The 16,111-nt window shown below is 45.2% G+C and overlaps 1 protein-coding gene across 3 annotated transcripts in view; it reads left to right on the plus strand.

Moving 5' to 3' along the window:
• LOC117354529 (gastrula zinc finger protein XlCGF26.1-like) overlaps positions 1 to 16,111 on the plus strand; it is a 34,617-nt gene that overhangs the window by 79 nt on the left and 18,427 nt on the right. Inside the window, exon 1 of one of the 3 annotated variants that reach the window (XM_033932225.1) lies at positions 144 to 256. The exons of 1 other annotated variant lie outside the window; for it this stretch is intronic. In XM_033932225.1, the coding sequence (XP_033788116.1) occupies positions 230 to 256 (27 nt within the window). In that variant the 5' untranslated portion in view covers positions 144 to 229. Of the gene's footprint in view, positions 1 to 143; positions 257 to 1,277; positions 1,387 to 16,111 lie in introns of those variants that run through there. One more of the 3 variants, XM_033932227.1, reaches the window with a different exon arrangement.

The following is a 16,111-nucleotide window of genomic DNA, read 5'->3' on the forward strand; positions in this document are numbered from 1 at the left end:
GCTGGGTTAGAAGGGTCCTTGAGGCGGGAAGAGGAACCACCCCTTTAGTACCGATTGGTTAGCATTTTCCCTGGGGAGGAGGAGTTTTGGCATCCGTGCCACTGATTGGACAGAATGCTCCTAGGGGTGGGGAAAGGAGGCATTTGGACTCCATCTTCTTCCTCTCTAGGGGCCCACAGGGAAGGAGGAAGCTGGGGCTAGAGCTGGTTCCGTGGACAAGGGCAGGAGCATGGCCGCAGGGCTTTCTGCTGAGCAGGTAGGAGAGTGGCAGGAGGTGATGCAGTGCCAGGCAAAGCCAAGGGGCGAGCAGAAGAGGAAAGGAGCCTGGCACTGCTCAATCCCTCCCTTCTGCTCTTTCTTCCCTGCAGCCCCTCAGGCTCTTCTTCCTGGATCTCCTTTGCCTTTATGATTACAGTAGCTCAGTTTCTGCTTCCTGATCTCTTTAGATTATATTTCTATGTTCCTCCCTCTTTCTCGCTTCTCTTCTCTTCCCTCTGAAGCCTTTAGGAGAGCAGCTGAGTTAGGGCTGGAGAAGGGCAGGAGGATGGCTGCAGGTAGGAGAGTGGCAGGAGGTGGGCAGCAAGGGAGGCAGTGCCTGGAAGAAGAAGAAAGGAGCCTGGCACTGCTCAATCCCTTCCTGGGGCTCCAGAAAAGACACTTCTGCTCTTTCTTCCTTGCAGCCCTTCGGGCTCTTCTTCTTAGTTCTCCTTTGGCTTCATGATTAGCTCAGTTTCTGCTTCCTGATCTCTCTAGATTATATTTCCATGTTCCTCCCTCTCTCCTGCTTCCCTTTTCTCTTCTTTCTTTGAACTAAGCCATTAAGAGAGAAGCTGAGTCCTGCACTGAGCCAGGGCTGGAGAAAGGCAGGAGAACGGATGCAGGGCTTTCTGCTGAGCAGGTAGGAGAGTGGCAGGAGGCGATGCAGGGCCAGGCAATGCCATGGGGCAAGAAGAAAGGAGCCTGGCACTACTCAATCCCTCCCTGGGGCTCCAGAAAAGACACTTCTGCTCTTTCTTCCTTGCAGCCCTTTGGGCTCTTCTTTCTGATTCTCCTCTGCCTTTATGAGGTTGTCTACTTCCTGTGATCACTTTCCTTTCTCCTCCCTCTCTGCTGCTTCTCTCTCCCCCTTTCCTCTCTCTTTCTGAAGCCCTGCACTGAGTCAGGGGTGGAGAAGGGCAGGAGGATGGCTGCAGGGCTTTGTGCTCAGCAGGTAGGAGACTGGCAAGAGGTGGGCAGCAGGGGAGACAGTGCCAGGCAAAAGAAGAAAGGAGCCTTGCACTGCTCAATCCATTCCTGAGGCTCTGGGAAAGATACGTTCTTCTTCCTGGTTCCCTTCCTTTGTGTCAGATGCTGTGAGACAAATTTAGCAGTGAGACTAGAATCCAGGTCTGTTCCGCTGCAGAACTGAAGTTGCTCCCTGTTCTCTCTTTTCTGTCTGCTGTTGTGCAAGAATGCAGTGGAAAATCTGTCCTGGCCTGCAGTGGAAAATCTGTCCTGGCCTCCAGTGGAGTCGGACTCTATAATTAAGTCCACCTCCAGCCTCAGAATAGACATTTACTGCATTATAATATAGGGCAGGGGTTTCAAACCCTGACCTGGAGGACCCCCAGGCCAGTTGGGTTTTCAGGATAGCCCTAATGAATATGCATGAGAGATATCTGCGTATAATGGAGGTGCCAGGCATGCAAATTTGCTCCATGCATATTCATTAGGGCTATCCTGAAAACCCGACTGGCTTGGGGGTCCTCCAGAACAGGGTTGAGAACCACTAATATAGGGTAAAGTTATCAATTTATATATAACTTATATTGCTAGTACTTTAGATCCAGAACAAAAAAAACTTTAAAGCTTAATATCAGTAGGAGTTGGAATCAGACGATGGAAAAATATGGGAGTCAACGATATGGTGTATTGACTCCACAGCCCCTTCTCTCCTCTGTAATCTTCCATCCTTATTGGTTGTTGTCATTAAGCAGAGTGCAGGAGTTCCCAAGAAGAGGCTGACTAATGGGGGCATTTCAGAGGAATATCAGCAGTTTGGGAGTAGATTGGTGAGAGTAAGGATTTTTTTGTATAACCTTTTATTTAAAGTGACAGATAATGTATGATACAGAGATATGGAAATATTTTCCATTCTAGTGCAACAGGCACATCATTCCTGATTCTTTGGGTAGCCAATCTATTCCCAAGAGAATTCATGTAGAGAGGGTTATTATTTTCTGGGCTGTCCTCCAACTCCCCAGGTAGATGGTAGGAGCCAGTCTTTTCTGCTTGTGTTTATTTATTTTTTTTCTTTCTTTTCAGATTTTTTTTTTCTTCTAGCTGAGAAGCTTTCTGTGCATCAAAGTCTCCCAGTTCTGGGATATCTCTGGCTGTGGGAGAGTTCAGACTCTGAGACCAGAAGCCTGTAGCTAAGGGGCAGACTGCTTTGTAGTGCATCCACTTGTCCGGCCTGCACTAACTGTTAAGGAGCTCAGGGACTGTTCCCTTGAGAGCAGGGCTTGCCCCAGGTTCTCTCAGCAGCGGGCTTGAATTCAGGCTGAGTGGCTTCCTGGCGGTTTTATCCAGGCTGACTGCATTTCCTCTCTTCAGCTCTGCTTGCAAGGTCCAGTAATGGCTGAAGTCTGAGAGGCAGTCCGGTTTCCAGGCTTGTTTGAGGCAGACATTCTCGCAGTAAGCTAACTGCAGCTTTATTTCAGGCAGCTCCCAGGACCCTCATAGCTGACGGCCTTAAAACTAAAATTGTGTGTGTGTGCATGAGTGTGTGTGTATGTGGGGGGGAGTTCTGGGGGCAAAAGCCAGGGTCTGCTATCCCTGAAATTGCTAAAATTTGAACCTTGGCGTAGCTCCCATGAGCCCTTTTTGGCGTTAAAATGCTGCCGCTAGGGCCGTCTTGAATTTCCTGATTTGGAGATAAAAGCTTCTATCTGCCTCAAAACAGCTCACTTTAGCTCAAAATCAGGTGGAATGGGCAGGATACTTTGGATTCATGCCAGATTTGCGCTGGATGGCAGCCCAAGGATTGTCCATGTTCCACGTGCCAGAGGGGGAGCCATTGGCTTAGCATCCTCTAGTTCCCTCGGGTGTATACGTTCACAGATGGCTTGAGTTCCAGGGCAAAAGGCCAGGCTGGAGCAATGAAAAGATGTTAAATGCGTCCTCAGTGAAGTGCAGCCGCACACCTGCCATAAGACTTTAAAAAGGGACACGGGAACAACCACAGGGGTTCTCTGGGCGTCCTGGACAAGGTTTTCTCCAAGAATTTATTAATATGATATATGAAGCCTATTTAATCAACAGCAATGGCATGGAACCCTCGAGAGTCATGGTGATACTGGCACCGGGGGTCACTTCCCTCAAGAACACAAGACCACCCCAACAGAGCCATGTGCATGAGATGGGGATCCAGTCGGATGAGGAAGATTCAGTAACTATGTCTTTACTCTCCCAGTCTGGGTTCTCTGTTGCAGGAGATTTTGAATCATGGCTAGGAGGACCAAATCCAGAGCAGATGGAGGCTCTAGATCTTGGAGAGGAACCAACAGGGCACAGGCTATTTAAGCCCTTGGCGCTTTTGGAGATAATTATGGAGTCTCTCCAAGAATTAAAGACAGACTCCAAACCTCAGCTATCCAGTGCTTGCTCATGAGCAGCACTGAGGCTTGGACCGCATGCTTTCCCTCTTGCCAGGATATTATGAAAATGTTAACGGACCACTGGGAAGTCCTGGAAGGGCCCCTTTGGGTGTCCAAGACCATGACTAAATTTTATCCAACGGATACAGCCTTTAACCAGCTATTTACTCCAACAACGGTGGATTCCCTGGTGCTGCAGGTGACCAAGTATATCTCTCTCCCCAGTGAAGGCAGAGTAGTATTGTATACACAGGACCGCAGGCCAGATTTTATTCTCAAGAGACAATTCAAAGCCATGGCCTTGGGTTTAAAGGCAGCGGCAGTGGTATCTTATGTCGTATGTGCTTGCCTCTCCAAGTTGCACCACGATCCGGAGGCAGCTGCTGGATGGGATCACCAATTTCTAATGTATGGTGTGGACTATGTAGTGGATGCTCTTTATGATCTGTTCAGGGTATTGAGCAAGGTTTCCACATACTCTTATTTCTGCCTGCAGAATGCTGTAGATCAGGCAGTTGGTCGGAGACTCAATCTCTAAGGTGATGCTGAAGAAGCTGCCATTTAAAGGGCAATTGCTTTTTGGGAAAGGTCTGGATGATCTAATGGCCATTGTGCAAGATCGTAAACCAAAGTCTTTGCTTGACAGCAGGCCGAGAAACCCCAGAGGGTTGAGTTGAGGTAATTTTCATAGCTTCAGGCATTTTAGGCAGTGCTTGGGGGAAAACCATCAGTCTAGAGATCATTTCAAGGCTCTAGACAGATTTGAGGGAGGGGGGGGGGCTAGGCTTTCCCTCAATCTTCAAGTTCCCACTCTGCAACTGCCTCCATGAAGCAGTTAAACACAAGGACAGAAGCTGGACCTTAAAGAATTGGAGGGAATTAATGGCTTATTGGGACATATTGCTATTTAACTTTCAAGCAGTCAACCACACTTCAAGCATCTTTAATGCCTTATCATTCCCTCAGGTATGTCATCTGTATTGCAGATCTTTGCATACTCTATAGCAGTGTTTTTCAACCTTTTTACACCTATGGACCGGCAGAAATAAAATAATTATTCTGTGGACCGGCATTGGTCCGTGGACCGGCAGTTGAAGAACACTGGGCTAAGTCGTGGGCCAGACCCCGCCCATCTCTACCCAATCTCCACCCCAGACCCCGCCCCCATAATAGTACTAATTGCACCTTGCACGTCCTGTGCCTCATCTGGAAGCCTTCCCTCTGACGTTGCAATGTCAACGAAGGCTTACGGTTCAGGCGCAGGATGCCCGTAGGAGCCACTGCCCTTGGCTTTGTGCACTGAATCAGTTAGGAAGAGTGAGCTGGCTCGAAGATAATGCTGCATTGATCGCACCGGCGGACCGGCGGTTGAAGAACACTGTTTTGGGCCTGATGCACGTGCTGGCCCTGTGGACCGGCACTGGTCCGTGGACCGGCACTGGTCCATGGACCGGTGGTTGAAGAACACTGCTCTATAGGACAAATTTATCTTCCTAACTCATTCAAAATATTGAAGTCACTTCATCTGATGTATTTGAGTGAAAGCCATTTACCACCAGGCTTGGTTTTCTCTTCCTCAACCAGTTTCTAATCCAGTGCCCCATTTTGGGCCTCGTCCCTAGACTACTTTTGATCTTGCTTTTTTTTTTTTATAACTCAGCTTCTTTATAATGTAGATTAAAGATAGCTTCCTTTTCATTCTGCTAGATCAGTCCAGACTGACAGGTTATGTTGCCATGGAGGCAGATAATCTAAATTCTTTCAGTGACGTCGCTCCTATAAGGAGTGGTGGTGCTGTCTGGAACTTGTCATTATTTTTTTCTCTTAATCAGATGATGCAGGTTGGACCGGTTCAGCAGGCTTTTGTCCTTATTACATTACATTACATTACATTAGGGATTTCTATTCCGCCTGTGCCTTGCGGTTCTAGGCGGATTACAATATAGAAGATATCTCGGCAATTCCACTAGAATTACATTTCAGGATAAGAGTAAGTTACAGGAACAGTAAAGAATTATGATACTTCAATTTCACAGAAGATAATACATATCACAGAAGATAATACATATAACAGAAGATAATACATATCACAGAAGGTAATACATGTCAACTGAATCAAGTTAAATCGGGTGTAGTATAAAAGAGTTACAGTACATTCTGGATCACAGACAAAGAGATACTATAGGTGGGTGTCTTAGGCTTATCTCTCCAGGGCGCTGTTCATGGCCTGTAGCCTGTGAAGTTGAGCCTTGGCATAAGCTCAGAGAGGTCTGACCATCTGTGGAAGCTCCAGTCCAAGGGCTCAGCTTGTGAGGCTAACTGGACGGGATTCTACAGGACCTCAACTGGTGGGGGTGAGCCATCCCTGCCTTTGTGTGCCCCCCTCTCTCTGGGGTCCTCTCCTACAGACAAAATGTAAAAAAAAAAACCTGAGTCTTGTTTTTAGCTAGCTGCCTGTTATAAAGGTTTTACTGGAAAAAAAAGAGAGGGGAACCCTATTAGCTAATTTAGCCTTAGTTAGCCGTTGTAAGCAAGCAGCAACAGAGGCGGACCTGGGCTGAAGCTGGATGAGAGGTCCACATTCCTGTTGGCAGATGGGAGTTTGTAGGCATGCCAGGCAGTAGGCCCTGGGGTATGCGGAAGCCAGTGCATTGGTAGCACGATCGGTTTCCTCCACCCCCTATTAGAATGGGAAAGCTAGAATAGTGGTGTAGTGGTTAGAGCTACAGCCTCAGCACCCTGAGGTTGTGGGTTCAAATCCCGCACTGCTCCTTGTGACCCTGGGCAAGTCACTCAAACCTCCATTGCCCCAGGTACGTTAGATTGTGAGCCCGCCGGGCCAGATAGGGAAAAATGCTTGAGTACCTGTTTGTAAACCACTTGGATAACTTTGATAGTTGGTATATAAATACCTAAGTTAAATGAATAAATAAAAATCATCAGTAGGGCCAGACCAAAGGTATCTAGCATCATAAGCAAACGCGCCATGTGACCCCCCCCCACCAAGAGACAGGATCTCTCCCCCATATTAAGCATCTTCCCACCCCTTCTCTAACGCTCTATAGTCCAACATGTCTCCTTTCCCACCTCCCCCCTAAAAAGGTATCTAGAATCTCCCTTTCCTTACCTCCCTACCCCCAAGGTGTCCAGCATCTCTCTGCTTTCCTACATCCCTCCCACAAACGTTTCCAGCATCTCCTCTTATCTACCTCCCCTCTATTCACTGGTTTCCTTTTCCTACCTTCGGTGGGGTGGCACCAATGTCACATTCAACTTGTTTCGAGAAGCCTCATCACAGTTGGCACGAGGCCTTGAGCATCCATGCATGCTTAAGGCCTGCCAGATTCTGTTCCCTCCAAAACAAGAAGTTGGGAGGAGGCTGGACTTTGGTAGATCTTGATTATGTGTGTCTGGTGGTCAGACTGACCCTTGTCAGGTACTCTGGTGGTGCTGCCAGAGCAGGGAGGCAGCAATTCAGGCTCCTGCTCCTTGGCTGAGGTAAACCCAATTTTGGTGGGACAAGCAAGCATTTTGCCATCAAACTGTCAAAATCTCACGTGGCCAGGGAGCCTCGGAGATCGGATGGTTTGAGGACTTTGGTGGCCCCCCCTTCTCTGTTAGAGAGAAGAAGCCTGAGGGAAACTGAGTAAGGTCCCTCAGAGCACTTAGGGCTGCAGGTCTGTCTGAGTTAGATTGTAAGCTCTTCTGAGCAGAGACTGTCAAATTGTACAGCACTTTGTATGCCTTTCAGTGCTCTAGTAATAGTTGTAGGAGAGCTTTGGATTTAAGGCAAGCCCCTAGTGGGTAGGAATGCTGAAAGATCTGGAGACTCGGGGCCCAGCCCCTTGGTGGGTGGGTTGGGTGCACGAGTGCCACAGTGAGGGCTTGGAATACACGCAGGCCCTAATTCAACATCTGTCTTCAACAGAAGATGTCTGAGGAGAGGAAGAGGAGATTAAAGTGGGTTCTCTCTCCCCCTCCTCCCCCAGGGAAATGTGACAAAGATGAGAAGTCACCAGCTCTCTGTGTACTCTCAATGAGGCAGCAAGAGAAGCCTGAAGTCAGGATCCTGCCTGTCGGACAGCCTGGAGTGATGGGATACTCCATCCCACCTTCTCAAGGGGGGTTCTTTTGGATCCCCAGGACTGAATAGTCTTTACCACTGATGCAAGCCTAGGAGGCCCGAGAGCCCACTGTTTGCCTTGGTCCCCCTAGGAAGCATCCTAGAGTATTGTTCGTCTTGAGGTGAGACCATTCCGTTACCTCTCCAGCATTTCTGCCTGCTCCCACGAGGGAATGCAATGCGAGTGGTCTTCAACAGTGCATATATGAGCAAGCAGGCCAGGACCAGAAGTGCAGGTGTGGTGCTGGAAGTCGACAATCCTCAACAGCCCATGTTGCAGGAGTAGACAAAGCGCACAGAAAGCAAATAGGCAAACGGTCCAGAAGGGGAGCAGACCAGAAAGAAGACTCGATTGTCCCTAGAAAACCATTTCATTGAACAGCAGCAGTGGAGAGGTGAAAACTGTGCCTGACTTAGCTAAGTTTTTTTGTCCTGGACTACGTCGGGGCCTAAAATATTGTATAACAGAATATAAACAAATATCACACACAAGGGGTCAAAGCATAAACGGAAAAGACCAAACTTTTCTTGGCTAGTCCCAACAACAAAATAACAAACTCATTGCTTCATCTTAACGGTCATGATGACTACCCGATTATTAAATCTATCAAAATTCTGGGAGTCACACTAGACCGACATTTAACACTAGTAGAACACACGAACTTACTGGTACAAAAGTGCTTTTTTTACATTGTGGAAATTAAGAACCATAAAAAAATATTTTGATCCTTTATCGTTTAGAGTAGACTATTGGTGCAGGCATTATTTTAGACTATTGTAACATCATCTATTTAGGAGCACCCAAAAAAATTCTAAGGCAATTAAGGATAATTCAGAATACAGCTGTTCGATTGATTTTTGGTTTAAAAAAGAACGACCATATTAGTCCATATTATCATTTACTTCATTGGATGCCTTTGGAGGCAAGTGTATTATTCAAATTTTCCTGCATCTGTCTTAAGCTGATATCGGGATTGTCTCCAGCTGACCTTAGGTTAGGTTAGTTTTTAACTGCATTTTTTCTTAAACTCTTAACTAGTTTAGATTCAGCTGACATTATATTTGCATTATATGCATCATTTTCTGGCCTGTTAGTGGGTATTTTATCTGCACTCTTTTTATTCTTAATGTATTATATTGTATATGCATTCTGATTATTGTTAAATTCTATTATTTCAATTATTGTTAAGTTCTATTATTCCAATTTGTCTTATTTCATCTGTATTTTATGTACTTGCCCAGTTTATTAACATTACCCAAAAGGAAAAAAGAAGGCTGCAATTGATACAAAATACCGCCGTGAAATTGATCTACAATGCAAAAAAATATGATCATGTTACCCCCCTGTTGATCAAATCCCATTGGCTTCCGGTAAGCTATCGCATCACTTTTAAATTACTACTTTTAATTTTTAAAGCCGTAAGTTTTAACGAACCACAATTTATTAACAGGTGGCTAATCCCCTATAACACTTCACGGTCGCTCCGCTCAACTTCTTATAGTCTTCTTTCCATTCCCTCAATGAAAGTTATAGGAATCAGACGTCATGACATGTTTTCAGTCATGGCCCCCCATTCATGGAATCAATTACCTCAATACATTAGAGAAATAAAAGATCTAACTTTATTTAAAAAAACTCTAAAAACATTTCTATTTAAAGATGCTTATGATTCCTAGTATATTAATTACCGACTCTTTTTTTAAGTAACTACAATTACCCTCCTTTTTGTTCTTCCCTTTTATGTTTTTCTTTCTCTCCTATCCAAAGATTGTAACTTTTCCCCTACCTATCCTCACAACTCTGGTATGTTTTAACCTATAACAAAAATTATTTTATATGTATGTATTTTGTATGTTAAGTTTTAACCCATTGCAAAAATTAGTTCATATGTTAACACTAATTTTTTATTTGTATATTTTATGATGTTGTACATCGCCTAGTAATTTAAATAGGCGATTCATTAAGAACAAATAAACTTGAACTTGAACTTGTGAACCACCTACAACTTTTTCGGTATGGCGGTATATAAGAATGAATTATTATTATTTTTCCTCATTTTGTGTTACATAGACGATCAAGAGAAACTAGAAACGTCTACTTATTTGCTTATCCAAAAATTAACGGGTGTAGATATAAGACCTTCTTCGATAGGACCCTGGCATTTCAAGCTGGTAGGCAACAATCTTGGTTAGGGAAATATATTCAGCAAGCTATGTTATCCTATTGCAGTTTTCGGAAATTAATTAAGACCACTTTGTTTGATAAGTTTATTACTTAGTGAGTTTTATTATTGAAATTCTATTTTACAAATATTTGTATTTTTTACTGTATTATTGTATTTCGCCGATTGTCCAGCTCTTTTTAGTGTAAACCACCTAGAACTTTTGGTTATGGCGGTATAAAAGAAGTTATTATTATTAAAACACAATCAAATCATAATAATTATAAATATCAACCTAAAAGGTATCCAGGTTAAATGAAAACCTTAAAAAAATAAATGTCAGGATAAGATGTAACTAACGTGCATGTCCAAGAGCTAGCAACATGATGCCATGTTTGAAATTTAAATATAGATTTCAGCTACAGTAAACGCCATCTACAGAGCCATGTTAAGAAATGAAGCTGCATCACGTAACGCAAATCAGGGCATCGGTTGATACAAACCAGGGCACCAAACTTAGGTCACCTACCCAGGTGGTGAACCATGAAAGCTTGCACCAGAGCTGGTGAAAACCGAGGAAAGAAACGAAGGATCTTTTATTGGGTTAAAGGAATATTGAAAACCAAATTTGCCGAGTTGGAGCTGAAGTATGCGGGCAAGGAAATGCCTCCGGCGCAATCGCTCACCCAGCCCCTCCATCCCATCATCGCCATCACCCCTGTCGCCGAGAAGCCGGCAGCCAACCTGGCGCTCGCCCGCCGCTAGAGGCACCCGGCCCTGACGCCAGCCTGGGCCTGCTAAGCAGCGTCGACTCAGAGAAGGCGCTGCAGCCGCTAGCTTCGGCCATGATGAGGAGCGACCCCCACGACCACCACCGCCACCACAAGGGGGAGGCCATGGTTGGCGCCGCAAACGGTCAGAGAGACGCGAGCGGTGCCTGTCCTGAAAGGAGACAGATTCAGCGAATTTGACATGCAGGAGGAGAGAGTGAACATCTTAGACGAGTTGATGACCGGAGACACTGGATTTGGGGCTTCCGGTTTGCTGACAAGGATCGGATGACATCTGGAGAAGTTTCGCAGCCAAAGCAGTGAAGTCATTTCAAGCTGGACTTCAGCCTTGACTGTTTGTTTTTTATTTTTTCACTTTCTTTTTTAGTTTATGATATTTTATTTTTAAATCTCATTCATTGTTTTGCCACTTGGTTTTTGTTTCCTACTTTATTATTTAAATTTCATTTAAATTTCCCAAGAATTCTATAGTTTCAACGGTTCTCCCTCCTACTTCTATTTCCTATCTCCCCTCTTTTTTCAACCTTTCAAAGTCCTTTAGACCATTGTAGTCTTATTAGAATGTTTATTTTCTTATTTTTTCTCATCTATCTCTATTTTATTTTTTCATTACTCTACTACCGTATTTTCGCGGATATAACGTGCGCGTTATACGCGTTTTTACGTACCGCGCATACCCTTCGCGCGTTATATGCCTGAGCGCGGTATACAAAATTTTTTTTACATATTTCACACCCCGCCCGACGCCCGATTCATCATCCGGAAGGACGCTCGCACCCCCACCGCTCGCACCCCCACCCCGAAGGACCGCCGACTCCCCGACAATATCGGGCCAGGAGGGAGCCCAAACCCTCCTGGCCACGGCGACCCCCTACCCCCACCTCACACTACATTACAAGCAGGAGGGATCCTAGGCCCTCCTGCCCTCGACGCAAACCCCCCTCCCCCCAACGACCGCCCCCCCCCAAGAACCTCCGACCGCCCCCCCAGCCGACCCGCGATCCCCCTAGCGACCCCCACGACCCCCCCACCCCCCTTCCCCGTACCTTTGGTAGTTGGCCGGACAGACGGGAGCCAAACCCGCCTGTCCGGCAGGCAGCCAACGAAGGAATGAGGCCGGATTGGCCCATCCATCCTAAAGCTCCGCCTACTGGTGGGGCCTAAGGCGCGTGGGCCAATCAGAATAGGCCCTGGAGCCTTAGGTCCCACCTGGGGGCGCGGCCTGAGGCACATTGTCATTTTTCTAGGTACTTTAGTTAGATTGTGAGCCTTTGGGACAGTAAGGGAATATCTAAGTACCTATTTTACTTATAATTTTAATGCACCCTATTGTCTATTTTTTCTGTAAACCGCTTAGAATCCTAACGGAGTTTAGCGGTATATAAGAAATAAATTACATTACATTACAAATAAAGACCATATGGCCTAGCCATGTCATCTACTATCCCTTCCTCTCCCGCAGTTCACATAAGTAATCGAGTCTATATCGGCAGAGGAGGAGGAAGTGACCCAATATGCAGCAGTTTTCTACTTCCTCCTCCTGCTGCTGCATGTTCTTTTTTTAAAAAAAATTCTTTATTCATTTTTACATATTACAACAAGTGTATCAGATGAAATCATACGAATTTGTATATATACACTTGATTAACTCTCATGTAACACTTTAAATATAACATTTCAGTCAATACCTATGTTCTATAATATCTTGAATATTATATACTACATCTAATATCTAAATAATTAATATTAGGATAAAAAAAACCCTCCCATCCCCTCCCTTCCTCTACAGAAATTCCATCTACAATATATCAAAATTATTAACACATTCATATACATTATAGTATTAATAAATATTACCCACCCACAACCCCTCATGTCGAATATCTTACTTTGGGAAAATGCTATTACTCATTGCAAAAGTCTGTTAATGGTTCCCATATTTTCTGAAACTTATCAAAATATCCTCTCTGCATTGCTATTGTATGCTCCATTATATGTTTAAATCTGTTTATTAATTTTTTTCAAAAAGAGCAAGTAAACAAACACTCATGAACAGTGAACAATAACTATCACCTCCCATGCCCACCCCCCATACCCCCCTCCCACCCACCCATGGGAACAGTCAATGCCACATCGAACAATCAGATAGTTAATTGAGCAACCTGCTACGTACAGAGGGTTGTAACGTAGAACAAAAAGGCAACCAGCATGTGAGGTAAAAGGAGCCTGATTTAGAGTCCATATTAGAAATAGCCAAGCGTTCAAATCCCGCCAGCTGAATCATTTGAGTCCTCCAATGAGACACAGTTGGAGTGTTAGATGACAGCCAACATTGTAGAATAGTCTTGATGCCCATAACTACAGCTTTCCGAGCAAACGCTGCCATACCCGGACGGACCGGGTGCAAGGACAGCTTCAATGTAAAGAGGAAAGTGTCCGTAGGTGTCCAAGTGCAATTCCAAAAAGATGCAAGGTGGTGACATACACGTGCCCGAAAAGCCCGTATACCCGGACAGAGCGCCAGAACATATGACCCAGGGATGCTCTAGGCGTTCTACACTTAGGACAATGATCAGTGGTGCAAAGACGAGCATGAAAGGCTCTAACCGGAGCAAAATATGTCCGGACCAGGAATTTGTAGTAACGTTCTTTCTCCGCTACAGACACCAAGTATTTCGTTCCCAAGGAAACACTCCGCTTTAGCATATCAGCAGAGATAGGGATATGTAAGTCCTGAGTCCATTTAACAGCTAACGCAGCATAGTCCAAGTCACCAGCCAAGACCTGCAAATAACGATGATGAAATCGTAAGGGGATAGGCAATTGTGCAGTAAGACACAGAGCTTCTGACAGTTGCTCCTGTACAGTCTCAGTCAACGCAGAACCAGGAAGGGAATGGACATAGTGTTGTAGTTGAATGTAAGGGAACCAGTCACCAGCACCAAAGGCGGAAGAGTCACATAACAGCTGAATGGGCTGAATAGAACCATCAGTTTGAAGTACATGATACAGATAAAATAGACCCTTTCCAGACCATCGAGGATGTGACTCCAGTCCCATACCAGGAAGAAAATCCCCATTACCAGCAATAGGGAGACAAGGAGTCACATCGGGTCTGATAGCTAACTGAGTACAAAGATATTTCCATGCTTTTCGGATGGGAAAGAGTAGAAAATCCCCATAATGAAATTCCCTAGAAGGTAAACATTTTACATGAATCAGATAGCTAAAATGATATGGAACAAAAGCTAAACATTCTATCTGGGTAGCAGAAAAGTAATTAGTCTCACAAAACCAATCATGCACATGGCGAAGTTGACAGGCTACATTAAGGCGACCAATGTGTAATAACCCTAAGCCTCCCTGTGTAATAGGAAGAGATAAATCATGAAAAGAAATGCGAGATCGTTTGCCACCCCATAAATATAAAAACAAGGAACGTCGGTGTAGCCGAAAATGGTTGTGCTGAAGAAAAAGAGGCAACGTTTGAAAAAGATAGAGCCATGGAGGAATGATCATCATGTTATATAGGGCTATCTTACCCATCAATGTCAAAGGATAATGGCGCCAAGCCTTCAAATACTGATCAGTCCTCGACAGCATAGGGAGAATGTTAATAGTGTATAGAGTGGACAGATCCCTAGGTATAAAAATACCGAGATATCGAATAGAGGAGGAGGCCCAAACCCCCGGCCACGAGTCTCGAACGGAAAGTTGCAGAGGAAGCACCAGGGATTTTTGAGTATTTAGGGTGAGGCCAGAAAATAGATGAAACTCGTCCAAAAGCTCTAGTGCACGCAGCAACGATCTGTAAGGTTGAGCTAAAGTGAGCAACAAATCATCAGCAAAAGCTAACACACGGAGTTGAGAAGAACCTTCTGGTAACCCTACTAGTACATCGTCTTGCTGAATAGTGCGAAGGAAGGGCTCTAAATAGAGCAGAAAGAGTAATGGGGATAGAGGGCAACCCTGACGCGTCCCTCGCCCAACCGAAAAAGGACGAGTGAGGCAGCCATTTACTAGTATCGAAGCAGTCTGTTCACAATACAACGCTCGCAGAGAAGACCAAAACTAGCCCCCTATCCCTACATAGTCCAGAACCCGAAAAAGGTAATGCCAATTAACCTGATCGAACGCTTTGGCGGCATCCAAACTCGCCAAAATGCCTAAAGTAGATGTAGATTGAGCTTTGGACGCCGCCAACAATACCCTCCGAACATTTACCACCGAATGCCTTCCCTGAACAAACCCAACCTGTGCAGTAGAAATAACAGTAGGTAACAACGGGGTCAGACAGTTGGCCAACAAACGGGCTAGTATTTTTAAGTCCACATTGATGAGAGAGATGGGGCGATAAGACTCTACATCAGGGGTGCCCACACTTTTTGGGCTTGCGAGCTACTTTTTAAGTGACCAAGTCAAAATGATCTACCAACAATAAAATAAAAAAAAAACCCACAAAGCACACTGTATGCATAGAAAATGTTAATCATCATTCCTATTCCAGGGTTTTTCAAAGAGGTCAAAGCAGATGACTCTATGCACTATCACCTCAGTAACAACCATACAAAAATAGACAAATATACCCCCCTCCCTTTTTACTAAACCACGATAGCAGTTTTTAGCGCAGAGAGCTGCGCTGAATGCCCAGCGCTGCTCTCGACACTCATAGGCTCCCTGCGCTAAAAACCTCTATTGCGGTTTAGTAAAAGGGGACCTTAGTGTAAAATATAGACAGCAGATATAAATTCAGACACATTTTGATCACTAAATTTAAAATAAAATCATTTTCCCTACCTTATCTGGTGATTTCATGAGTCTCTGGTTGCACTTTCTTCTTCTGACTGTGCATACAATCTTTCTTCCCTTCTTTTAGCCTGTATGCTTCTTCTTCAGACCTCATTCCTTCCCCCCAACTTTTCCTTCCTCTTCCCTGCCCTTTCTTTCTCTCTGCCTCCCTTTCATTTTTTTCTGTTTCTCTTCTTTCCTTCTGTATCCCTGCCTGCCCTTTTTCTTTCTTTCTCCCTGCCCTCCCCCAAGCCACTGCCACTGCCATTACCATCGGGGACCAGAACCCAAACACCACCAATAACGGGCCCCAAGCTCTCCCTGCTTCAGCCAACCAGCATTCCTCTCCCCGACGTCAATTCTGCCGTCGGGAAGAGGAAGGCTGATCAGCCCAAGATCGTGAACAACCTATTGGGGGAAATGTTGCCGGGTCCTGCCTTCGCGGAAACAGAAAGTAGGCAGGAACAAGAACAAATGCTTCACTAACCTGTCTCCCGCATTAGCCCGTAGCGAACGCTTGCTTCAGGGCTCTCAACATGTGCGTGCCGGCTTCCCTTCTCTCCCCCCCCCCCCCGGACATAACTTCCGGTTTTGGAGGGAAGAGAAGAGAAG

The sequence above is a fragment of the Geotrypetes seraphini genome, chromosome 2, assembly GCF_902459505.1.
Source record: "Geotrypetes seraphini chromosome 2, aGeoSer1.1, whole genome shotgun sequence".
NCBI lineage: Eukaryota > Metazoa > Chordata > Amphibia > Gymnophiona > Dermophiidae > Geotrypetes > Geotrypetes seraphini.